This window comes from Podarcis tiliguerta (genome assembly GCF_965153285.1).
Source record: "Podarcis tiliguerta genome assembly, chromosome: 9".
Classification (NCBI taxonomy): Eukaryota; Metazoa; Chordata; class Lepidosauria; order Squamata; family Lacertidae; genus Podarcis; species Podarcis tiliguerta.
Window position 1 is genome coordinate 57,558,314 of NC_139542.1, and position 27,099 is coordinate 57,585,412.

The following is a 27,099-nucleotide window of genomic DNA, read 5'->3' on the forward strand; positions in this document are numbered from 1 at the left end:
CTATAAAGACACCATCGGAAAGGTGGATCTTTTTTTAAGGTCAACTAATAACTGCTAATATGTACGTGAATCAAAATACTTTTGACTGGCCAAATGTATTATTAAAATCTAAATACAGTACACAATTATTTATGGTAGTATGATTTACAGGGCCTTTTGGGGGGGGGTATAAGGAATATTTGCAAAGGTTTCATGAGAAATAGTTAATGGATCAATATTAAATATTATACAAAATTTGCAAACAGAGGCTCCAGTTTTGTTTCCGTTTGCATTTAAGTACTGATGATGCACTGGATTTTCTTTTCTTAAAAAAAAAAGACCTCCTCTTAGCAAAATTATTTCTAATATATAAAGTCATTGTAAATTTATGCCAGCAAAGTGTAAGCTTGCAATTTACAAAAGCAGCAATAATCTTTAATCATGAGGACCTCCTCATGAAAACGAAATCCCAAAGAACGGTTTCCAGTGGCTGCTATGGATACACGAAGTTAACCTTTTAAGGCAGATTTCATGGAAACTGTACTTCAGAAAAGTTGTACACAGAAGATTTATATTACCAATATGCTTAAACCCTGAAGAGTATCTGAAAGCTTATTTTTTCTGGACATTTGGCTTTTTTCTCTCTCTCTTTAATTTATAAAAGTTTCAATTCACAAGACGGGATTAATACTTAAAATTGTCTCGTGAATGGCTACTATGTGCAATATGTTACTAGGTAAACCTACAGCTAAGAATCTGGAATGTTGCTCTTTGTGAGATTTCAAAGAGCAAATTGAACCATTTGCAAAAACATGTTCCCATCTGTATTGGGTCCCTGGATTTTTTTGCGGGAGCACATCTGGATGAATGACTTGCCTTTGTAAATGCACGGTCACTGCTGATATAAAACACAGCTATAACATTTCTCACGATCGCCTCAAACAAACGGATCGAATCCAAAGACCAAGCAGAATTAAAACAGCCAGGGCTTATCCACACAACCTTTGCACCGCCCTTTCCAGGGACAGATCCATGCTTTAAAGTTTCATGTCTGAGAGCTCTTTTCCACCGCCCCGGAGCATAAATCCGCTCTTTAAAGCTGAGTGCAACAAACAGCAGTGGAATGTAGATAAGCTCTCACTTGTGTTAACCTGCAAATGTTTGAACAGTTATTTTCCTAGTGCCATCAACAGGTAGGTTTTATAGCAGCTTTCAAGTTTCTGCTACTACAAGAGCTTGCACAAATGGAAGAGGGCATTTGGGTTCAGTTTTGCTTTTCTCATACGATGCCAAACAGCCCCTCAATGAGCAGAAGACAGCTTCTGCATGTAGGTGGGCAAGCTTTGAATCAATGGATTCCATTTGTACATTCAGCTGCAAGTAGTCAACTGCCCAGCAACCAAGTGTAGTAACATGTGACCCAGCCCTAGGACTGCTCATCCGAAAGATCCAGAGTTTACCATTTATTTAGGAGAATAGCTCTCCTTCTGCATATCAACGAATTACAAAACAACAACTCTAATACCTGATCTCACCTTACTGTGCACTATTTACACCCCTGACCCTGAATGCTTATTTGGGAGTAAGTTCGGCTTCTCTGTGCAACTGCAGCAAAAAAGAAATACCCTACTTTGATTGTTCTGTACCACTTGCCAGACAAGCATCCCTTTCCTGTTATATCTACCTGAATATATCAGAGCCAAAACAGCCCATGCCATGTAAGGAAGTGCCTGTAAAGCTCACCATAGAAAACATCTGTGATTAGCCAAGAAAATAATGTATGAAGTCATTGTTATTAATTAACACTGCCCCCCTTTTATCATATGATTCTTTTTTTCATATTGAAAAAGAGCCATATGACCCACCCCTCCTGGGCCCAAATAAGGGAACTGTTAACAGCTAGAAGAACTATTAAGGACTGAATGAATATTGGCCAATGTTTTTCACTAAGAGCAAGCAGGTTTGTGTTGTTTACTTTGGTGTATCATCACTTTTTTATTTTTTAAAAAGTATGTTGTCAACTTTTACCACAGTGTGGCATGGAGAGGTTGGCTCAGCATCGATTCCCTTGCCCCCGATATCCCTCCCCCCCACATTGCACAACTGCTTTTATAAAACACTTTAGCACTGGACAGAAAGAAAGAAAAAAACACTTTTGCTACAATGATTGATATGAATCCAGCATTGGGGCTAGGCTGGAAATTTTTCTTTTCTTGTGAAACCTGCCCAAGCACCCAATCCTTTTGCTTCAGGAACAGAGTGCTGACCGTACCACAGATCTAACTGTTAATCAGCAACTTCAGCGCTTGACTCAGAAGTAAAGAGGTGCTTAACCCTGACATTCCAACAGCCTTTACATATATCTTGCATTCATAATGGTTGCGAATAAGAGAATACTTGAGCTCACCACACACCTGTAATATTTACATGGGCACTGCTACCGTAAGAAATTAAGGTTACTTCTTATAAAAAAACCCTTCTCTTTTAAATGATAGTTTCTTTGCATTAAAGTAGAATCAGTCATTTTATAGAAAAATATCTTAAACTTTAAATTAAAAAAATAGTGTTACTAAATAGTTATGTAGGACCATATGCGGTTGTATGGATATAATTCAGCATTATTTGAATACCAGTTTAGGAGAACTCACACGGATAGGAGAGCGGGCTATATTTGCCATGGGTGCCATCTGTTTACAGATCCCATGAATAAACTCTGTGCACCTCCTTTGGAGATAAATGGACATGATACCTATATACATTCTGTACATCTCGGTTCACGGGTTAGCAGTTATTAGTCGTACTGTACATAGGAAAACAATCTGATTATAATGATGTTATACGCCCTCAGGATAAAGTTAAGGTTTGCTCCTAAAACCCATGTAAGACAGGTTCCCTGTTTAGATATGTTGCCCAGTACACTAGGTTGAAAGTACCAAATAAGACTGGGAAAACTATTCTCGACATCCTGTCGATTTTACTAACACTGTTGAAGGTTTTCTTTGCTTCCTGTGGCTTGGCTTCCGGCTTGGCTTTGTTGGGTTCTGTTGTGGTAGCGCTCTTGGAGATTGTCGGGAGAACAGAGTCCTTCGTGATATTTGGTGCATAATTGGCAACTGCCACTGCATAGGCATTGTTTTTCTTAATAACCGATGCCTTTTCTTTTTTCTGTGGGGGAACAAAAATGGCATTTGATTACCCAATCATGGTACTTGCATTATGTCACAATGGTGGCTAGTAGTTTTACTTACCCTTGCTTGAGTCCTCCCCCTCCCCCTGGCTGTATGAAATGCTGTAAGCTCCTTTTCAGGGGCATGTATACGCTGCAGCATTGCACAGGCACAAATAATAATAATAATAATAATAATAATAATAATAATAATAATAATTTGATGTACCAGCTCTCCATCTGGTACGTAGGCTGAGACCCTATCTGCCCGCGGACTGCCTCGCCAGAGTGGTGCATGCTCTGGTTATCTCCCGCTTGGACTACTGCAATGCGCTCTACATGGGGCTACCTTTGAAGGTGACCCGGAAACTACAACTAATCCAGAATGCAGCAGCTAGACTGGTGACTGGGAGCGGCCGCCGGGACCATATAACACCGGTCTTGAAAGACCTACATTGGCTCCCAGTGCGTTTCTGAGCACAATTCAAAGTTTTGGTGCTGACCTTTAAAGCCCTAAACGGCCTCGGTCCAGTATATCTGAAGGAGCGTCTCCACCCCCATCGTTCTACCCGGACACTGAGGTCCAGTGCAGCGGGCCTTCTGGCGGTTCCCTCACTGCGAGAAGCCAAGTTACAGGGAACCAGGCAGAGGGTCTTCTTGGTAGTGGCGCCCTCCCTGTGGAACGCCCTCCCCCCAGATGTCAAAGAGAACAACAACTACCAGATTATAATAAATTATTATTATTATTATTATTATTATTATTATTATTATTATTATTATTATTATTAATATCCCACCCATCTGGCTGGGTTTCCCCAGCCACTCTGGGCAGCTTCCAACAGAATATTAATATACAATAATCTATTAAACATTAAAAGCTTCCCTAAACAGGACTGCCTTCAGATGTCTTCTAAAAGTCTGGTAGTTGTTTTCCTGGTAGTTGTTTTACCCTGAAAATCTCGCCCAATGCATACATGAAAGCAGGTTTTGCGGAAACTGGAATTATTTTGACGAGGCTCTCTCTTTCCTCTGTGCAAATGTATAGCTGAGTGGGGATACATGCAAATTTCACCTGCCTTTTTAGAGTACCTTAGCATACCTTCAGGTCTTGTTGATACATAGCAACTCTAATCTCAGGTGTTTGCTCTAATAATGTGGAGCATGTGTAATTCCCACATCGGCTGCAATGCCTAGATTCAGCAAGCCTCTTGGTAATCTTTCCAATCTTTCTCTTCTCCCCAACACACAAATAATACACATCTACAGAATCAATTGATAAAATCGGCAAGTTGCCACTGACAAATACAGGACAGAATAGAAAATAATGCCTTGTATAAGTGATGCAAAATCCTAATAGGCTTAGGAGGGAGACAGATGTTGCAAGGAATCTGACTGCACAGTCAATAACATATGTTCTCAAGATGTTCCAGTGTTCCTTTGGAAACTTCAGAATCTCCTCCCGCCCAAAAGATTTTAGTGAGCTAGTGCTTATGCTCAAACATAAGGCTATGTAGGGCTGGGGGGAGGAACCATCCCCAATAAAAAATATCTCTTGTCTCCAACAGTTGAGTTGCTGCTTTAAATGCTAATACATCTTCCAAAATATCCAATGAAGATTTCCAATTTCCATCTTTTGTGATCCATGGGTATTATGGGACACATCCAGAAGACCTTTGTGATGTTCCTAACCTTAGAACTTCTCTGATGTTCTGTACAATCAGATTCCTTAAGCCTGCAAATTTAATCTACACGCAAGTTCTACTTTCACATGAGACATGTATGTAGCAAACTAGCAGGTTGAGCAACAAGTTGGCAAAACAACAACAACAACAAAAACACACACACCCTTTACCTGGTTGGTGTGGTGATTAGAACATCTTGGGCAAAGTCCTGCCTTCAACTCTGAGAGTTGAAGAAAAGGATGACTATAGGCCCCTATCTCTGCCCCACAGAAGATTCACATTACATTGCCCTAGCTTCTGGGAGAAGTATGGTAAACAACTATAATAAATACATTATTTATTTGTGCCGCACAGGGAAAAATAGCCCCCATGAAGAAGATCCCTATTTTCTGTGGTGAAGTGAAAAGTTCCAAATGGGGAGCTTTTATGGGAGGGTTTAATGCAGTTTTGCAGATTAAAATGGAGTAAAATAAGAGTAAAATTGCTGACTTTCTACCACTAACTGGTTTGAAACTAGCTCCAATGTGAACTAATTATTTTGATATTTTTATGCAGCTTTTCAGGGCAAAGAAAATCTCTCTTGGTGCAGTTTTCAGAAATAACATTTATTTTTGTTTATTTTTATAAAAAAGAACCAAACACACCAGAGAAGTGTTTAAGCTAAAACAGCAAGTGCCAGGTATCTCACATAACAGCATAAATGTGGGACTGAAATATGAAGTGTGGGGTTTCATTAATCCTGATTAAGGTTCGTCATAGGAAAGTAGCTTTGGCCTCATTCATTTCCGCGCAACAAACTGACGAAGATAATGAAATGCTGCCTAAGATTATTTTGGATATTTAACAGGCATAAATGGGCTATTGTTTAATTTGTAGGCAGCCTTGGGACAATATTTGTTTCTCCAAGATGAAGCAGATGGAGGAGACTCCATATGTACAATTTAATTTCTGCTGAAGTGTGTGCTCAAACTGTCAGCATCTTTTCCTTTCCTCTCCTGCGTCAATCTGCTCTGCCTTTATATTGGTTTAAAGACTTCAATTATTTTTCAGTAATAGAAAGCTATCAGCTGTAGATGCTACTAAATTGATTTCTTAGAATTGGAAGGAAGCACGTTTCTTTATCACTCACCTTATCGTTGACCACGCTTTTCCCATCCCATGCCCATCCTCTTTTTGTGAAGTAATTTACAGTGGCAAATTCTATCAAGGCAGAGAATACAAATGCATAACAAACAGCAATAAACCAGTCCATAGCTGTGGCATAGGCTACTTTGGGCAGTGAATTTCGAGCACTGATGCTTAAAGTTGTCATTGTTAGCACAGTTGTGACTCCTGGGGAGAAAACAGAGGAAAATAAAGTGTTGGTCAGGGTAATTCAGAATGGATTTTTTTTAAAAAAGAATATTTATCATCAGGCGCAAAAACTAGTGATTACAAATGATTAGTGTAAAGCTGCTGATTGCAGCTGATAACAAGACTATGGGGGCAGTGGCGTAGCGTGGGTTGTCAGCACCCGGGGCAAGGCAACTAATTTGCGCCCCCTAACGCGGGGCAAGGCAAGTAATTTGTGCCCCCCCCCGCTGCACTGTCCCTCCCCCAGATAGTCCCTCGCTCTCTCTCCGCACCGCACCGCACGCCTGGCACCCTCCCCTCCACAGTGGGCGGCCACCCGGCGGCTCGGATCGGATTCGCACAGCCAGCACTGCAGTGAGAGAGAGTGAGTGAGCCAGGTAGGGGCAGAGAGCTCTGAGTGCGCCCACCCAGATGTTGCGCCCGGTGCGGCCGGCCCCCCCTGCACCCCCCATGCTACGCCACTGTATGGGGGCTTGATCCAGAATTCAGTGGAGAGAGATAAAGCCCTACAGAAGTCACAGTTAAGATGCACATTGTGACTAAGAAAGTATGCAAGATTATATGCACAAAACTTGATACTACAGTGGTACCTCGGGTTAAGTACTTAATTCGTTCCGGAGGTCCGTTCTTAACCTGAAACTGTTCTTAACCTGAAGCACCACTTTAGCTAATGGGGCCTGCTGCTGCTGCCGTGCTGCCGGAGCACAATTTCTGTTCTCATCCTGAAGCAAAGTTCTTAATCCGAGGTACTATTTCTGGGTTAGCAGAGTCTGTAACCTGAAGCTTATGTAACCCGAGGTACCACTGTATCTTTGTGCAGATACATTGGGTGGTAGCCAACTAAACGGTTCCACTTATACAAGGACTTTTGGCTGTGCAGTGGAATCCCTTTCCTCTTTCTGCACCCTGAGGAAATCTGCCCCAGAGGGTTGGGGAATACTCCAGAAGAGATTTACAGGTTCCGCAGTGCAGTGTGGGTATAAGAGAGGATAAGGAAATTCCACTGCACTGCTAAGCACCCTTGTTTAGTTGGATACCACCCATTGCTTTTTAGGGTAGCAATAATGTGACAAAATAGCACCAACAGACATTATGCAATTCGCACTGTCTTCCCTCTGTATAACATGTGAAGTGGAAACTTCTGCTTCTCTCCTGCAGGAAAATGAATGAGCTTCACATATATCTGGCAAAATGAAAAGGCAGATGAGTAGGTTTCGCCTTGGCATGTTTCACAAGAACTACAAACAAGGTGGGGGTGGGGGGGGTGAGCACAAGTCAATTATTTACTATTTTTCAGGGGTTGTTTGAGATATCAGGAGTTACCCCTCTGACCATATCCAATACATTATTTGAAGTGCCAATGCACAGTGGCTTGAATTCAGTGCTCTATGAGTTCAGTTCCTTTCCATGCTGAAAAAGGTAAAACAGGGCAAAGCAACAAATTCAAACAATATTGAATTAAATGCACAGGTGCAAATAAGCAGTCACACATTCCCAATATTTCCTTGGCAGCCATGGGTCTATTGTGGGGCTATTAGGAGCGGATTCTAAGGTTTAGATTGCATTCCCAAGTATACCTTTGAAACTGCAGCTTTACCAATCCCATGTTTGACACCATATAACAGGCATCCCCAAACTCGGCCCTCCAGCTGTTTTGGAACTACAGTTCCCATAATCCCTGACCACTGGTCCTGTTAGCTAGGGATGATGGGAGTTGTAGTCCCAAAACAGCTGGAGGGTGGAGTTTGGGGATGCCTGCCATATGACATCAGGTGATGGGCAGGTGGCCATGGCTTGTCCCAAAGGCCTTGCAGGCCAAATGGAGAGGCCTGCCATGCCTTATTAGGACCAGAGCTTCCCCACTAGTGTAGTGAAAGCTCAAGAGAAGAACACACAGATTTATTTGTTAGATTGCAGGTATCTGCTATTTGTAAATTGAGGTGGCATCCCCCCCCCCATCATATTTATATAAACAATTCTAATTCTTTTTTGTTCTTGGGATCTTTTTGTTGTAAGCCAACCCCATAAAGGTAAAGGTACCCCTGCCCGTACAGGCCAGTCTTGACAGACTCTAGGGTTGTGCGCCCATCTCACTCAAAGAGGCCAAGGGCCAGCGCTGTCCAAAGACACTTCCGGGTCACGTGGCCAGCGTGACATCGCTGCTCTGGCGAGCCAGAGCCGCACACGGAAACGCCGTTTACCTTCCCGCTAGTAAGCGGTCCCTATTTATCTACTTGCACCCAGGGGTGCTTTCGAACTGCTAGGTTGGCAGGCGCTGGGACCGAACAGCGGGAGCGCACCCCGCCGCGGGGATTCGAACCGCCGACCTTTCAATCGGCAAGCCCTAGGCACTGAGGCTTTAACCCACAGCGCCCCCCGCGTCCCACAGCCAACCCCATACCTTTTGTCTAAAATTTGTAATTGCTTTATATGTATTTGGGGAGGAAGACTCAAGCTTCAACAAATGAGTCTGCATCTGTTATGCGTAGTTTGTCCATAAACTGAAACTTGTGAGGTAGTTTTCTGGCAGGGTTTGAGAGCATCATTAAATAAATTACTTGATGCCAGGAGTCTAGTCTCCTCCAAATGACAAAGATAGTAATCTGAAAACAGCAGAAGTCCAATATTTAATACTCTTTCCATTTTTAGCTGTGATTTTTTCATTCAAATATAACATACTTTGATTAAGTTTAATTAGAATAAGAAACTCTCCACATTATCTGTCCTCCCCCAGGACAGAGAACTATGCAAAGATGATTTGCCTGTGGCTTATTGTCTGACCTGCCTTTGTACGAAAATTAGCAATGCTGAGGAAGCAGGCATAATTGGTACAAAAACAAAAAAAACCTCTATTGTATCACATAGATGGCAATCTTTTAGAAAAAAGCTCTTACCACAAAATATATGTATACCGCTACAAACACACACACACACACACAGATTAATTCAGTGAATTTTGTAACATGTCTCCATATCTATCTGAGTATTATTTCTAAGCAACTTGGGGATCCTGTTAACATTTCTAACAACTCTAGTTTTCAACTGAAGGGCAAAGAAAAAGAAGCAGCAGTAGTAGTCACTATTTGGTCCTCATATTTTTTAATAGATTTCTCAATGCTAACAAAATTGTGCAATTGGGTTATAAATTCTTGTTCATGCACTTGACCTCTAAAATTGAAATATTTGTGATCTAAGTCAAAGCCTGTGGCACTGTGGGTTAAACCACAGAGCCTAGGACTTGCCGATCAGAAGGTTGGCGGTTCGAATCCCCACGATGGGGTGAGCTCCCGTTGCTCGGTCCCTGCTCCTGCCAACCTAGCAGTTTGAAAGCACGTCAAAGTGCAAGTAGAGAAATAGGTACCGCTCTGGCGGGAAGGTAAACGGCGTTTCCGTGCACTGCTCTGGTTCGCCAGAAGCGGCTTAGTCATGCTGGCCACATGACCTGGAAGCTGTACGCCGGCTCCCTCTGCCAATAAAGCGAGATGAGCGCCGCAACCCATGACTGGTCCTAATGGTCAGGGGTCCCTTTACCTTTAAGTCAAAGCCTGCTCTTTGAAAGAACATTTTGGTCAGGATTGACCAATGGCATGCAAACTATTCTATGCACAAAAGGTAAATTTGGACTTGTGCTTCCCAAATACCAATTTGGAAAGGAAACTATTGTTGAACCCAAAACAGATTTATGATAAACTCCCTCTGGCATGTCATGGGGTAAATTGTACCTGCTCTTTATACAAGTCAATATTCAGCACATGTAGCCCAGGACTTTAGTTGCTATACCTGAAAAACTACTTTGTGTACTAACAAAGGTGGTGAAGGTTTTGACTTAGATATCCTTTGTATGCTTTTTTAATATCCAGTGTATTTAACGTGTCTGTATTTTGCAAGTTTTCTTTTTTTAAAAATAGTTGGCATTTAATTAGCAGCGCAGAGTCATTGACTTGCATTGCTGAAAAAGCACAAATGGCACAGATACCTTAAGAAATAAAAACAGATTGGAATCTTGAACCAAACAATTTTGTGCCAGCTTTATGCCTAGTCCCTGAAGGCACAATCAAATGCTTTTCAAATGCATCTTCTATGAAGAACATAGTCAAGATTTATCCAATTAGCAGCACTGCAACTTTTTACACAGGCTAATTTGAAGCAAGGCAAAGACAACAAATCATTTGGTCGTAATTCACCATGGACACTTTAGGTCAACCACATTAAACAGATGTCATAAATGAAAGGAACTGGAGAGCGTGATTATTAAAACTGCCTCATTATCCCAAGTCCTTAAATGCAACCTACTGCTTATAAGTACATTATGTGAGCAAAGTGAAATAGAGAGCAGGGGGACAGAGAGTAGATCTCAGACAAGAAATACTCAACATCTCCGTTTTTAAAAATAGTTTCTTTTTAGGCTGCTTCAGGGTGTGTTCCAATATAAAAAGCAAGCTCGCTCATGTGCATAATGCAGAAGAAGAAGAAGAAACTTTTCATGGAAAAGCACAGTTGTAATATTCCACATTTGGCTCATACCCCACTGTGGCGTTTGCCTCCTAGGTGGGTCATAAGGAAAGGGTTAAATGAGTGTGACGTGATTGGCCAGTGGAAACTGATAGGAGGAGTTAGGGTGAGAGTTGGAGTTGTGTGAAAGTCAGTGGAGAGTTGGGCGTTGGAGAAGGAAGAGGGAGGATAAGTCTGTGGGTTGGTTGAGTTGTGTTGTGAGAGAGTGAGAGGAACTGTTAGGTGGAGTCAGATAGTTGTTTGAAGTTGTTAGGAACATTGGGTCAGTAAAGAAACTAAGATTAAGAAACTGCCAAGAAAAATTAACTGAAACCATAAGCTTTTTCATGCTTATAAAAAGAAACTTGATTATTTGTTAATGTTAACAACTGTCTGGACTCCATGTGTACCTGTGAGAAACGGGTTGGTGGTAGCGAAGAAAGCAATTACAGTGGTGGCACAGGGTCAAAGACCGTCAAATGTCCGGGGACCCTGTGTGATCACCACACCCACTATTCTGCAAGCACATCTGCTCTTGGGTTTGAGAATGGTCCCCATGCAACTGCTCTTTTGATAATTGTGCTCGGATGTATTCCTAACCCAGTGCTAGCATAGGGAAGCTACAAGGGTTTTCCCCTGCCTGCCTCAGGCAAACACAAAAATGAGGCACAACTTACGTTTCTCCACTGTAACTTTAACTCAAGTGGGATTCAAGGTTACGTTTCAAGTCAGAACAGCTGAGGAATGTTTAGGCAAGCAAAAAGAATGCAGATCAGACATACAGTGGTACCTCGGGTTAAGTACTTAATTCGTTCCGGAGGTCCGTTCTTAACCTGAAACTGTTCTTAACCTGAAGCACCACTTTAGCTAATGGGGCCTCCTGCTGCTGCCGCGCCGCCGGAGCACGATTTCTGTTCTTATCCTGAAGCAAAGTTCTTAACCTGAAGCACTATTTCTGGGTTAGCGGAGTCTGTAACCTGAAGCGTATGTAACGTGAAGCATATGTAACCCGAGGTACCACTGTACAGCCTCCATTTGCATGGGGTTTTCATTGCGCTGAAACTGTACTCCCCTCCATCCATCCCATGGGAAGGTTGGATTGCTGGTACTGAAAATCCCTATAAGCCCTGAAATCAATCAATCAATCTCTCTCTCTCTCTCCCTCTCTCTCTCTCTCTCTCTCTCTCTCTCTGTGTGTGTGTGTGTGATGTTTGCCAAAATGGGAGTGGTGTATGTTGAAAGAAAAAAAAATGTAATGAAGGGATATGACTGGAATGAAAGGCGCAAAAAACGAGTTCTTAAAACTGGGCTGAGTGGGAAAAAGTGATATGGGTTCAGTTTAGACGAGGTTGCCATTGGCAGCAGCTTACTCAACTTTTCCTCTTCATTAGTAGTGATGAAACTCCTTTCGGTGGCAGCTGGTTGGCAGCTGTCATTGCACCCTACTAATGCCCCTGGAGGAAAAGCAAGTCATGATGCAGTATCGTTCTAATGGGACTTTGGCTGGAGGCAGGGGCACACGGGATGGTAGGTCATCACTTTGTACACATAATAATAGCAACCCAAACATCTGCCAGAGCTTTCTCCTCTTTTACAACAGGAACATGATTGAGAAATGCCCCTTGCTGGTACCCAGACTCTGACATGGAGTCACCCCAATCTCAAAGTTGTATGACAAGTTTCATGTTGCATTAAAGCGCTGAGCTTCCTTTGGGCACAGGAGCACTCCTGATATGGGCTGTGGTCTCTACTTGCATGGTATAAAAATGGCAGGCCAGAATTCAAGAGGGAAAGCTGGACTTGAAAACATTTACCATCAGAACTTTGTTAAAACCAGGCACATTTTTTCCTCCCGCATTCCAATGCCAGCAGAATATTGACTCTACATGCTTCGCTTTCATATGTTAATTCCCCTTCCAACTCCCTGGAGCTCTGTGGCCTGTACCTGAAAGTAGTATTAGTGACAAATAGCCACAGTTTGTCACACTGCATAATGAACTTCAATCAGAATGCATTCTTAAAAGAATGAAGAGATAGATGAACTAAATGTGCTGTAGCTGGCACCTGAAATGCTGAGCTGCCTTCAATGCTAACTAACACAACATCCAGGTGTCCATCACAATACGCACCAAAGACCGTCCTTGCCGGGACAGATTCTCTGTTCAGCCAGAATGACACCTGGGACAGGATGACTGTCATGATGCACGGGAGGTAGGTCTGAATCACAAAATAACCGATCTTCCTCTTCAAATGAAAATGAGCTGTCATTACTTTGTATTCACCTAGAAATGAATGGATCAAATTAGGAGGAGCGCTAGAAATAATTATGAATTGCCTCCACAATAAACCATTTTTCATGACAAGCTGAAGACATCTGCTTTAACAAGGCAAACACGCTGCAGATATCCACACACGCCCCTCTCAAAAAAGCTGTATGTCGGTAAATCCAAACAAAGATTGAGCCCCACAAAAGCACACCTAAGAACTAATTTCAGCAAACTTATACTTTATGCCTGGCGTTTTATAGTATGATACAGTTACGAGTAATGTTATTGTTATGGTTAGTTACTTTGTTTTGATACTATTTTATATATTTGGACAAAGCTTCATATTGAATATTGGTCATTGACCATAGTAGTAGTACAGTGGTACCTCGCAAGACGAATGCCTCGGAAGACGAAAAACTCGCAAGACGAAAGAGTTTTTCGTTTTCTGAGTTGCTTCGCAAGACGGATTTCCCTATGGGCTTGCTTCGCAAGACGAAAACGTCTTGCGCCTTTTTTTAAAAACCGTCAATGCATTCCTATGGGAAACCGTCAATGCACAGTGGTGCTTCGCAAGACGAAAAAATTCACAAGGCGAAAAAACTCGCAGAACGAATTAATTTCGTCTTGCGAGGCACCACTGTAGTAGTTATTTATAGCCTGCCCATCTGGCTGGATTAATAGTTTAATTTTGAGCAGCACACCCTCAAAGCATTAAAAGCTGCACCTAAAGCTCACTTTGGTCTAAAACGTGATTTGCGTGATGGGGAAGAGTACAGAACTAAATGCACAATTCTTTGGATCTCAACATTTTCCTTTACTCTGCAGTCTCTACAAAAGTGAATGTGACACTCTACTATTGTTGAATCATCCGGAACTATGACTCCAGATACTTCCCAGATGGGGGTTTGTTGTGCAGCTCATGCACGGCAGTTTTTTGCAGTGTCCACCTGACATTGTCATCATCAAAATGGCAGCCCATATTTTTTAAAATTATATTCAATCCAGATTTCTGCTTACAATGGAAAATCTGTTAAATAAAAATAACCCATGTTATTGCTCCTTAGCACACTGTTTTGGGCGTATGGTTTGTCATGTGTGTGTTAACTTTTTAGAACACGTTCCAGCCATTCTGATTCTGGTAGTCCAAGTGGTGCAGGCACACATTTTTGTACCACTTCCCACATGCAGAAGGTACGTCTGAATTTGAGCAATCCAGTTCCAAGGACCTATTTAAAAAAAACAAAAACAAAAAAAACACCCAATACAGTGGTACCTCGGGTTAAGTACTTAATTTGTTCCGGAGGTCCGTTCTTAACCTGAAACTGTTCTTAACCTGAAGCACCACTTTAGCTAATGGGGCCTCCTGCTGCCGCCACACCGCCGGAGCATGATTTCTGTTCTCAACCTGAAGCAAAGTTCTTAACCTGAAGCACTATTTCTGGGTTAGTGGAGTCTGTAACCTGAAGCGTATGTAACCCGAGGTACCACTGTAGAAATAGATAACACCCCCCCCCCAAAAAAAAACCCCCACACCCTTGAAACATGGTAAGTAACCATGAAACATGATAAGTAAAGATTGGCAATGTTTGCTCTTGTGAATGTCTGGCAATTTATTTATTTTATGTGCACAGGCACACAAATATCTGTGTACATGCCACAAATAGGAAAAGGTAATGGAGGGTAGGGAGTAATGATTAGGGCAAGGAGCCACAAAGCACAGCACAGAAAAATTCAAACAATGATGATAGGTCACTCAGAAAGAAAAACTAAAAAATGGAGTATGTGGACGTTCACATTCCAATTAACACAGAGAGAATTATATCTAAATGAGCCATTTTGCAACCTAGAGCTCCCATATGGAAGCCCTCTATGATATAGTATATTATTGTAACATCACTTAGAGACTTTGGTAATTCAGTGGCATATAAATACTGTACCTTAAATTAAGTTCTAGCATCTATAATTTCCTATGTCCACAAGTCAACCTGGCAAGGCCACAGAGTGTAGTCTGCATGTATGACCAAAAGTGCACCAATGGCTGAAGGAAAAAGAACTCAAACGGTTTCTTCTTTGTCTTACTAACCTGTACTTGATTTAGCTGTTTCTTCTCCAATTGTTTGCCCTATGAGATCATACTGATTCAACCTCGAACCGTCCGGAGCCACTTCTACTGAATTAGATGCATTGAAGGTCCACTTGTAGGTCACTTCTGAAGATGTATATGCATCTACAGGGGGGAAATCAGAAGACACGTTATCAGCTCAAAAGAGAGCAATTATTTGGGAATAGCTGCTCAGAGAATTCAGCACAGCCTCTGATATTCACTGACTCTCTTGATCTCTTAAGCAGTAGGAACTTGGAAGTGCTTTGTCTATATAAGACGGGGGGGGGGGAGAACCTATGCAGGCCTTGGCCCAGTTTCATGAAGTTAGGAGAGATAGGATGGGAAGGGCAAAACCTGAAATGGATTGAGTGATGGGGGAAGAAGAGGAGAAGCTGTCAACAAGCAAATCCATTGAGAGCCCTGGCCCTCTGCCACCAACTTAGCTAGGAGACAGGGAGGGAGACAGAGAGGGAGGGGGGAAAGGGGTGGCCGTAAAAGGGAGAAGGGGCTGGCCCCACCCACTTTGAGCTCTGGACCCACCTATTACTGGTACGTGGCTCTGACAGATTGCCACTAAGGGAATGTGACCCTCAACAAAACAAAACTCCCCAATCCCTGATGTAAGAGTATGCATAAAGGATGCAAAGCAGTTCTCCATGTGCAGAGGACAGGATGCAGAGATGGTTACAGATCAGTGCTGGCACCAGTGCAGCAACCACAACCTCCCACTCCATCCATTGGGCCTGCAGTGTTCCCCAGGGGCCTACACTGCTTGTCTCAGCAGAGATGAGAAGCCAAACTGGGGAAAGAGAGAGGGCATAGGTTGGCTTCCTCCCCTTAACTGTCACCCAACTGATGACAGGCCCTATGTACATATGTCCAGCTGATACCTGCTCGGAAGCAGGTGAGAGAACAACATGGGAAGAAAGGAGCATATGGAGGACATAACTGCATCCAAAATTCCTTGCTTTGTGATTGTGAAAATACTGGATATCTGCTGTCAAAATAGATTAAGCACTGGATGTAACAAAATTGATTTAAAAAGACTGCTCAGCGTAAACATCTCCCATGAACATCTTAGGGCAGGTGTCAGGAACCTCTGGCCCTCCAGATGTTGCCGACTCTAGTCAGTCCCAGTAAGCATGGCAGATGGCCATGTATGATGGGGGTTGTAAGATCAACAACATCTGGGAGGTGCAAATTTTCCCCACATCTATTCATGATTTCGGCCCCTAGAAGTCTGATATCTGATGGGCCTTCAGGAGATGCCATGGAGCAAAGATATTTAAAGAATGGGATGCTTCATTTATGTTATCCTACAATGGAAAACATGGATTCAGTTGTATAAAATTGTTGGTTTTTCCTATAGGCAATTGTTAATTTAGATTTAAGGGAATTCATGTTATTGTATCTGCATTAAATCACATGGGTTTGCATTTGTGAAAGTAAGTTACCAGATTTGAATTACAGGAACTTTTGACAGCATAGACTCTACCAGAAACTAAAACTTGCAGTGTATGAAAGCGTAATGTATTTCCATAACACAAACAATCAGGTATATACCAAAAAATGAATAAGACTGCTAAAGGTAAAGGTAAAGGTACCCCTGCCCGTACGGGCCAGTCTTGACAGACTCTAGGGTTGTGCGCCCATCTCACTCAAGAGGCCGGGGGCCAGAGCTGTCTGCAGACACTTCCGGGTCACGTGGCCAGCGTGACGAAGCTGCTCTGGCGAGCCAGAGCCGCACACGGAACGCCGTTTACCTTCCCGCTAGTAAGCGGTCCCTATTTATCTACTTGCCCCCGGGGGTGCTTTCGAACTGCTAGGTTGGCAGGTGCTGGGACCGAGCAACGGGAGCGCACCCCGCCACGGGGATTCAAACCGCCGACCTTTTGATCGGCAAGCCCTAGGCGCTGAGGCTTTTACCCACAGCGCCACCCGCGTCCCGCTAATAAGACTGCTATTATGTATTAATTTTTAAAAATACTTATATGCTACGTATTTCGTTAAAAAAGCAAAGTGGTTTAACAACAACTATACATTGCTATTACAATAGCTGAGCCAGAATCCTTTGACATTGTGAGATGCCAGCTATGGACTCTCACTAACTGCAGCACAATGGCATATGTCTGAGCACTAATAATAAAGGGCTTCATGGACACATCATTAAACTAGTTGTGATCATCCAGAGAAGAAATTCCTGCTTCAATATGAATATCAAGGTGAAAATCAGCACACCTCAATGTTGCCCAGATATACCAACATAGACAACTGCAAACTATAAACCTTTAGCATCAGAGTACTTGGATAACTATACTACCATAATTCTTGTGGACGCAAAATTCATCACAATTTTTTTGCGCCTCGATTTCTTTGTGTCCTTATGTTCCACTCATGAGAAGTCCAAATGAAGGAATTCAACCATAACCTTCTCCTTAACCCCTAATATGATCACATCGTCAAGAAATAGCTACTGAAGACTCAAACCACTTCACAGAATACCACATAAGCAGTACAGAAAAATGCTGCAAGCAGGTTGCAGAAGTTCTTATAGCCATAGCTAGTGCAATTCTCTTCTCCACAGGTATAGCAAACCTCTTCTTTGCACCTGCAATATTAGAGCCATTTCCAGGCCAGATATTAGAAAACTGCTCCCAAAGAACTGGAAATTTGTCCTAAAACATGTATTTCCTCTGTGTAAATTTCAGAAAGTCATCAATAATTTGGTTTTGGCAATGATCATACTCTAGGACATCCAGCCTTCTACACCATGAGATTGGCATAATATGCTTAAATTAATTGCCCTGATAAGCTAACTGATTGCCAAATTCTGCACCTGTTGAAGTTTCCAAACCATCTTCAAAGGCAGCACTACACATAATGCATAGGGGATAAATTTGAACCCTGAGGAACCCCTCGCTGAAAGCTACACAGAGCCGAAGAACACTGCCCAAGCATTGCCCCATGAAAAGGACCATCCAAGAAGGACTGGCATCACTGCAAAGCAATGACACCCACCCCCAACTTGGACAGTTGCTCTACGGCCGATTATATCAAATGTTGCTGAGAGGTAAAGGAAAATTAACAGGGACACATTTCCCTTCTTTCCTGGCAGATGTCATAATACAGGGCAACCAAAACTGGACCTAAAGCCTGAATCAAGACCCAGTCTCGAATTAGAAGTTGGAGGCTCAGAGAAGCCAACCTCAAATGAGAGCTGAGCTTTCAAAGCCCCTAAATTCATTTCCAGCTGCGATCAAAATGTGAATTCCCAGCGTCCCCATTCTATACCCTTTACTTACTTGTCAAGCAGCGATGGGTGCACATGGGAGAGGAGAAGAGGGAGGTTTTCCACCCCATCGTGGAGGGAGAGAAAGAAGGAAAACACGAAGCAAAAAAACACCCCCAATGCTTCTCCTGTCTCTGTTGTTGGGTTGTCCTCTGCTGCGGTTCTCTTACTGCCCCCACCAGTGGCGTAGCGTGGGTTGTCAGCACCTGGGGCAAGGCAAGTAATTTGCGCCCCCTAACCCGGGGCAAGGCAAGTAATTTGCGCCCCCCCCCTGCTGCACTGTCCCTCCCCCAGATAGTCCCTCGCTCTCTCTCCGTACCGCACGCCTGGCACCCTCCCCTCCACAGTGGGCGGCGACCCGGCGGCTCAGATCGGATTCGCACAGCCAGCACTGCAGTGAGAGAGAGTGAGTGAGCCAGGTAGGGGCAGAGAGCTGCGAGTGCGAGCGCCCCCCCCGATGTTGCGCCCGGTGTGGCCAGCCCCCCCTGCACCCCCCACGCTACCCCACTGGCCCCCACTTATTGTTTATAGACTAGGCATTTATCTGAAGCCAATTGGATTAAAGTTGTTCTGCACTTTATATTCAGTTTCATCCACAAATTGTTGTTTCTACAAGCGACTCTTCTCTTGTAAATCGAACCATTTTTGTTTCAGTTGAACAACGTTTACCAAACTATGTTTTCAGTTTGCTTGGACAGTGGATGTTTCATGACCCACAGATGTGGCAAAAGACAAACAAACAAACAAACCACCGGAGGTGTTCAGTGAAACAGCCCTTTATTTATTTATTGTTCATTTAAATTTACATAAACAATAACATAAAAAAAAACAAAGAATATATATAGCACAAGAGTAATTTTGAAATACCTGACCCTTCCATTTTCAGAAATGAAAATACTTGGTCATCTTATCTCCAAATCCATGAGCTCTTTATTGTCTTAACTATACTTTTAAAGACAAAGGATCACAGTTAAGATCAATTTAAAGCAGCATTATAATTTATTAAATATTAAAGTAAATAATAGCATGCTGGCCCAATCAACATTTGGGGCTTTCAGGGAAAATAAAATGACATTATCCAGGACATGCTGATAAAATCAGCTTTGTTGTCCCTACCTTCCAAATGAGTGGCACAAATGTGATAATGAAAATGGTACCTGTTATGTATTAAGATGTTAGTCATGGTGTTGTTGTTTTAATTTGATTAAATAAACAAACCATATCTCTGTGTCTTATTTGTATCTGCTCATGTAAAAAGCTGAAGCTTTCACCTGCCCTTTGCCATTTGATGACCAGGTCCTTCACAGACATCATTATCTACTTGCCTCCTGTTTCTCAGGTTGACTGCTTAATATGAGCATTTAGTTGGCCACTCTATCTAGCAGCAGGAGAAGGTGGGGCTAGTTTGGTTTCTGCATCTTGGGGTGTTTTCTTCTCCAACAAACTCCGCTTCCACAGATCAGGGTGTCGCGAATACTTTTCTATCTGGGACATTCCATTCTGTTTCTTCCATGTTTGGGTTTACTTCGTCTACACCTGTGCATGAAATAAAGGACCGGTCAGTAGGCTACACCCTCTTTATTTTCAGTGGATAAACAGTGTTCAAGGTATCTTTGGTTTCGGTTGCAAATATGGTAAGCACAGCAGGTTCTCTATTGTTAATGATGACTCAGGCATGCACTTCAGGGGTATTTCCATGAGTATTTCCATGAGTATAACGGAACCCCTATATTTTGTGAGAGATGTATATGCTGCAACGCATATGTAGCAGTTGTGAGCATCTTTTGAGAAACACTACATTCATGGCGCACCTAGGCGTCATGAAGTTGCTGCAGTTTGAACCAGGTTCTTAAATTTTACATAGAGCATTGGCAATAAAGCAAGGAGGAGGAGGACATTTAAGAGAGGTGTAAAAAAACCAAAAACCACTCACCTTGTAACTCTGTGAAACTTGAAAGCAGGAGAGGCTGACCAGGACTGAACTGTGGTGTGTGCTTGGGACTGCTCTCATCAGAAACCATGTAGAATTAAATCTGGAAAGCTAAGAATAAATCTTCAAATGAGAACTGGAGTTTGAGAGAGAGATGGCCCGCACATCTGGTTCACCGACATTAGGCAGCAGCAACGTTGGATCCCTCTTGTCATTCCAAATCATGGGTTGCATCTCTCAGGCATCATGGCACAAGGTGCTTTCCGCTGTTGCACTCCAGGATCAACAGGACCTCAAGTGATCCTGCCTTGAGTGATGCAGGCTTTCCCCACAGTTTCACCAGTGAGAGTTACTGGTGAGCAGGAGCCTGAACAACATGTTAGACCAACATACAGCTGCCACTGTTGCCCCATGCCCTTTTACTTCCTTCAGGAAATCAGTGTACTTGGTGCCTGTCATGATCCCCAAGTCATTCAGTGACTAAGGCACTGAGTTGGAGCCTACAGTGTCACTGGCCAAGGAGCTGGTCTAGGTTCCTGAATATGAGTCTCATGCTGAAGATCAGTGATCATGAAATCCAAGGCTGGCAAGTAGAAGCCTGCTGAAGAGATCCCGTAGTTCCAGGGCCTACAGAACCAGAGACAGGATTCTCAAGGGTGTGTTGAGTTCACCAGGCACAGGAAATGGATTAGGTGGGAGACTGTGGAGCTCAGGGAACATACCTCCCTTCAGATGTGCGTTGGCCTTTTAAAAGACTCTAGTTCTTCAAAAGGGAACGGGGCAAAGGAGAGGTAGATGCAGGCAGAGGATCAAAAAGTTCACCAATAGCTATTGTTAGAGCAAGCTGCTCACTAGGAGCTCCCCTTGCACTGACCTACTGTGTCCTATAGGCTCCTCCAGAATAGTTCCTGGTGCACAACAACCTTCTGCAATGTGTGCTGCTGTGGCTTTATTGCAGGATGTGTTAGTTGTTGTAAACGAATGGTTGCCTCTGTTGGATCTGTGCTGGGAGACATCTCAATCAAGGGTAATGGGCTGAAGACTCATATTGCTGGTCCTTGGATGTTTCTTCAATCGTTGTCTCCTGCTGCACAGGGACCATTTTTCTCCCATCCAACAGGAATGGCACTAGCTTCTTATAGAGCTTCTTACTCATTTTTTCCCCAGTCTCTGCGTGCATGGTGAGCTCCTTTTTTGTTGTTTTGAAGACTTTCCCTTTTTCCCATCATGGGACAGAGGTTATGGAACATCCCCTCTTGCACACTTTTTAGGATAGTCAATTGAAAACTACCTCATACCTGAACTGAGAATGAAAGGTCTCCAAGGGCTGGGATGCTCAGCTACAGGTCTCAGAAGCACATACCCTACACTTTGGATATATGTGTGCCTCTCCCAGCTCCACCCCCAGACTGAGGTGTGAAGAACTTTTTGTTCATCTGCCTTATTCTAATCAAATTCAGAAATTTTATTGTTGTATTTTAATGACGGCTGATGTATTTAATGATTGTAAACCACTTTGTGAGGCAATTGTTCTAAAAATGGTATCTGATACTTTAAGATGAATAAATAAACACCATCTCATCTTATTGCTGAAGCTCAGCTTCAATAATTAGGTGTGAAATGCAATAACAATTACACTCCTATTCAATAAAGCATGTTCCAGGTATCTGTGAGTAGACCACAATGTAGCATGATTGAATTTTACCCCCAATATAACTTGTTCCATAATTTGATCATCTAAAACCCACCTATGCTGGGAAATGCTGTTTTCAAAAGCTAAAACCTTTGCTTTTCCACAATTGAACTTTAAACAATTGTGCTTACAGTAGATTAAAAACTGAGATAACAGGCATTTTAGCCCAAGTATAGAGCAGGAGGGGGAAACTGCATAAAGTAAGATACAGTTTTTCCTATTACCTGCTGATTCAGGACCCTAAACTGTGTTTTATATAATTGACTTTTTAATGTTGTTCTGTGTATATCACAATGTTTTTTGTTGCTATGGCCAACGGCTGACACAAATAAAGTTTCATTCATTCCTATTACCTAGTTTTGGTAGGAGTCCGTCTGGGTCATTTAAGACAGTTCTGGGATCATTTAGGAACAAATTAATCAAAGTAGCAGCAAGTATACATCCTTACTTAACTCCCTTGGTTGTGGGTTTATCTTTAGTAAACTGTCCCTTATTACCACATCTGATTTGTGAAAGACTATTGCAATACAAAGGCAAAAGAGGAAGAAGAGGAGAAGAAGCGAGAAGTCTTTTATCAACAAGAATTTCTTCCACTTTCTGCCATAACTTGACCCTGGAGATATAACCAAAAGCTACCTTTAAATCCATGAAGGCAGCAAATAGTTTCCCTCACAAGGTTCTTGTATATTTTTCAAGAAGGTGACAAAGGATCAGACAGTGATCAAGGGTTGAACAATCTTCTCTAAATGCTGCTTGAGAATAAGTAAGTATATTCTCAGATTCTAAGAAAGAAATCATTCCATTGCTTAAGAACCTGGCATACAACTCCCCCTTGACTGATGGCAGGCTAATAAGTCTACAGTTTCCCAGATCACAAGCTTGACCCTTTTTTTTTTTTAAAAAAAAGGTACCACTATTGCTTTTTCCATCTAGAAAGGATCATGCCAGAACAATTCACTGTAGTAAAAAGGGCATCCAACAATGGCGCCCACCAAGGTTGCCTTACTTATATAAGTTTCAGAGGTTTATTAATCAATCCTTGGATCCTTCCCACTCTTGATCTGAGGAATCACAGGTAAGACTTCTTTTACAGAAACTGGGTTCCATTTTGGTGTGACTCATAGCACAGCATCAAGTAGAGAGCCTAAATAAGATGTAATAATATCATCTGTGTCTGTAAAGTTGGCTCTAAAGTGGTCCTCAGACATGCGCTGAGATACAACGGTATAGAGCTTGTGATCAAGAATGCAAAACTCCTGAGACCATTTGCCAGAAGGTTTTACGGTCTTTATTAAGGGAAGCATTCAGAAACAGCATCCATGGATCACAAAAACCTGGTGCTCTTTGTGTGGTAATAAGGCCTTTAATCCCCCCCCCCCCACTGAAAATAACAAAAGGAAAGACTGCTTAGCCCTGACTTCCTGTAAGAAAAACAGGAGCCTTTTAGAGCCTTTCCCCATCAAATTGCACTCCTCATCAAACCATTGGACACTCTCAGCATTATACTTTAGCATTTTCTTCTTTTAAAAAGGAAGCTTTTCACCCAAAGAGATGCTTTGGAAAAAGATTTCTGCTTTACACAATCTCAGCAAAAATTCAAATTAAAGATTCAAACACATCAGTGTTATCTACTTTTATTTGCTCCGTAGATCTTAACCAGAGCACATATTGTTTTTTCTTTAGGTCGTGTCCAGGAATTAAAATCTAAGGCATCCAGAGTCCTTCCTTAAGTGACTAGACCAGAGTTTCCCAAACTTGGGTCTCCAGCTGTTTTTGGACTACAATTGCCCTCATCCCTGGCCACTGGTCCTGCTGGCTAGGGATGATGGGAGTTGTAGTCTAAAAACAGCTGAAGACCCAAGTTTGGGAAACCCTGGTCAAAACAATGATCCTATGCAGTCACCAATGCCTCCCTTCCCTAAGACCCGTTGAGGCTCTCCTGTTTGTCTGTGTCCACGTGTGGACTAAGAGTGTCAACTAAGGATTCTTTCATTATGTAATTCTTAGGTGACTCAACCTATTTTACCTTGAAAACTTGCAAGAGCATTCACATCAAAAGAGACATCCTTTCTCCTGGGTGAGATGCAGTTGCTTAAATCTAACTGAGAGGCTGATGCCTAAGTTCAAAGCACAATGTATAAAACGTAACTCACAACCACAATAAAAATGTATATTATTACTTGTTTGGTGAAGGACATTTTATCACAAAGAATTACACAAAGTGTGATCTGCAAACTAGCTTCAAAGCAAAGATGATTCACAAAATCTCTGCTCAGATGTCACAACAACCCATGTGATTTCACAAGCCATGGTTTTTTGTGTAGTGTCTGAGCCAAGTCTATACTTCTCAAAGGAAGAACAAAATATTAGTGAGATATATTGTCACCTTTCCACCACACAAACAGAATTAAGCATGGACTCATACCAGTTAGCCTATCCTCATATTAGCCTGCTTCACACATCACTTTAAACCATAGTTAAGTTTAAGCGCAGTGTGCTGGTGCACGGGGTGGAATGGTTTGGCTCGTTTCTTTCTACAAAAAAACATGAGCTGTAACCAAGGATTGTTCTTTGCTTGGGTTGAACTTAACACTGAGCCAAACTATAGCAAAGCTCCAAACAGCCCAACAGAAGCAGGAGCTGGGTATAAGCAAAGGGCCACAATTTTAATCCCATGCACAATCTCTCTACATATTCACCTTTAAATCATAGTTAAACTAAACTTTGACTTAAAGTGATGTGTGAACCAGCTCACTATTTAGTGCAAATGCATTTTCGGTTGCACTTTTTTTGTACAACTTAAAAAGCATATTTGTTGCATTAGAAGAGTATTGTAGAAGATTTTACCTGCTACAGCCTCCATACAAGTACAAAAGAACAAAACATTAAGATAAACTTCAGTTTGTGTAGGGACTGCATTGGCATAATTTCAAAGCACATGTTTTCCAGATATTTTATTTCATTTTCCACGCTGCATCAGGTATGTAATTATTCTTATCCAGGTGCTGTATTAACAATTGTGTCGCTCTGCTACTATAACGATTTAAACCTATTGGTCAATAAATGACATTACTTATGATGAATGCTGCAATTAGGCCATAATATCTTCTGGAAAAACAAGAACCCAGGGAATTAGCTAACATGTTCGAAGACAAAAGCACTGGAAATGAATTATTTTAAATATAAAAACCCCCAGAACATATAATGCAGCACAATGTTGCTGAAGCATACATAAATTGTGAGCAAGTCCAAGAGCAGAAATGAGATCTTGAACTACGGAAGATATTTACTAGCTAGAGGCTGCGCTTTTAGCCATGTTACTTACAGCTGCCAAATTTCAATGGGCACGAATGGGCATCCATAGGGAAGTCTTCTAAGTGCATTGGACATTCAGCCTGGACAGTAAGCCTAAAAGGGAAAAGACCACTATATACTTAAGTCTGCTGTTAAAGGGTCATGAAAACCAATTCCATAAAAATAAACTGAATTTACAGATTGCAGAGATTAATTACACAAAATCAATTAAAACTTAACCCTCTATTTGTCCTTTATTTGTTTTATTTCATCCTTCAGAGGATACTGCCTCATCACAACAAAACGGATCCCAAAACTATAAGGCCAGCTGAATGAAATGGCAAATTACGGAACTACAGGTTACCCACTGACATTCAATTCAAAAATATGTGCCACATGAACACAGAAGTCCTATTAAAGGCACGTACCTTAAATAAAACTGATAAATAATTTAATGTTGATTGTTTCAATAAAAGCACCCCAGAAAATAATTGTATCAAAGCAAAGACTCATCTAGCAAAATTAGAAACATGCAGCAAACTGGTTTGAATGAAACACTAAGTCAAACCATGGCTTAGCGTGAACGTACAAGCATATGGGTTCCCATGCGCAACACACTAATTCCTTGGACCTCTTGCTTTGGCTTATTGATTCATCTGAACTCAGGCTCATAGGTGTTCTCATTCTAGACAAGCCATGTGCTGCAAACAAGGTTTGTGCTTGGTTTACAGCTTGTGGTTGGGCTGAAAGAGACAAACCACGAGCCTAGGTTCAAATGCTAATCCCTGGATAGCGCAACAGCAGAAATATCAGTAGAGGAGTATAGTGGCTGCAGACTCCTTTTTTAGAATCCACATGTTCATGCAAAATGAACCAATATTTGCAAACTGGTATTTTTTGCAAATGTAACAGATCTCTGATCCACCTGTATTAGGGCATCTCAAAACTATTCACCTGCTAGTTTCATAGCATGCAATGGTTGGTATGTATGTGTGAATAGGCTACTAGGGAGGTCTTTATATTATCAGGGCACTGGGAAGGATGCAGTTCTTTTTTGCATCCAATACCTCTGGGAAATGGATGGCGTATTTTGCCATGTTAGGAGTCTGCTTACCCGAGTGTTTGCTGCAGGGATGCCGTGAAATGAGAGTGTTAATAATAGGGATACATGCTGGCTTGATGCTAAAGTGAGAACAGCTTACCAGGACAGTGACCAAAAGACAAAATAAAATGTGCACCTCATGGTATATAAGAGAGTCCCGTCATCTTGAATTCGTAGTAGCTTATTTGGCATTGTCATGTTGTGAGCTACTGACTTCTTTCCATTATGAAAGAATGTATCTGGAGTCCAGATTTTGCTGGCCATTAAATTGTTCAGTCGAAGAATGTTCATTGGACCCTTAAACTTTAATCTCTCATCTTTCCATCTTTGGCGGAAGAAAACATCTATTGTGTATTCCTGAGGTGGGGGGATATTAAAAGTGTTTTAAAGTTAGTTACTATCAGTCCATCTCAATAAAGTAAAAGTAGCACATTACCAACTTGGAGAAAAAGCAAGGAAAGGCAGGACAATAAATACATATTTAGAAGTTGTGTGTGTGTGTGGATGCATACTTTCAAAGTTTTGCTGCATATCTGCATGGCTCATGAAGTTTGCTGTGTACAATGCTTCCAAACTGTGTTTAAGTTTGGACTTTGGTGAGTCTGTAGTGGATAATATAGCATGAAGGGGAGAAAATAACAAAAAAAATATGCTTCTCTTCATGCCATGACTTCATGAAGTTGCTGGTATCATTAAGAAGATATCCTAAACAGATCTGCAAGATCATAATGGAACTCGATATATGTTTA

General features: G+C 42.0%; 1 protein-coding gene across 3 annotated transcripts in view; it reads right to left on the bottom strand.

Moving 5' to 3' along the window:
• Positions 1-1,264: 1,264 nt before the first annotated feature.
• Positions 1,265-27,099, bottom strand: part of GABRA2 (gamma-aminobutyric acid type A receptor subunit alpha2) — a 77,283-nt gene continuing 51,448 nt past the window's right edge. For 2 of the 3 annotated variants that reach the window (XM_083458389.1, XM_083458390.1), the window contains exons 5-10: positions 26,487-26,707; positions 25,280-25,362; positions 15,022-15,165; positions 12,801-12,953; positions 5,957-6,159; positions 1,265-3,144 (exon numbers count right to left, since the gene is read on the bottom strand). In XM_083458389.1, the coding sequence (XP_083314515.1) occupies positions 2,848-3,144; positions 5,957-6,159; positions 12,801-12,953; positions 15,022-15,165; positions 25,280-25,362; positions 26,487-26,707 (1,101 nt within the window). In that variant the 3' untranslated portion in view covers positions 1,265-2,847. The remainder of the gene's footprint in view (positions 3,145-5,956; positions 6,160-12,800; positions 12,954-15,021; positions 15,166-25,279; positions 25,363-26,486; positions 26,708-27,099) is intronic. The other variant, XM_083458391.1, reaches the window with a different exon arrangement.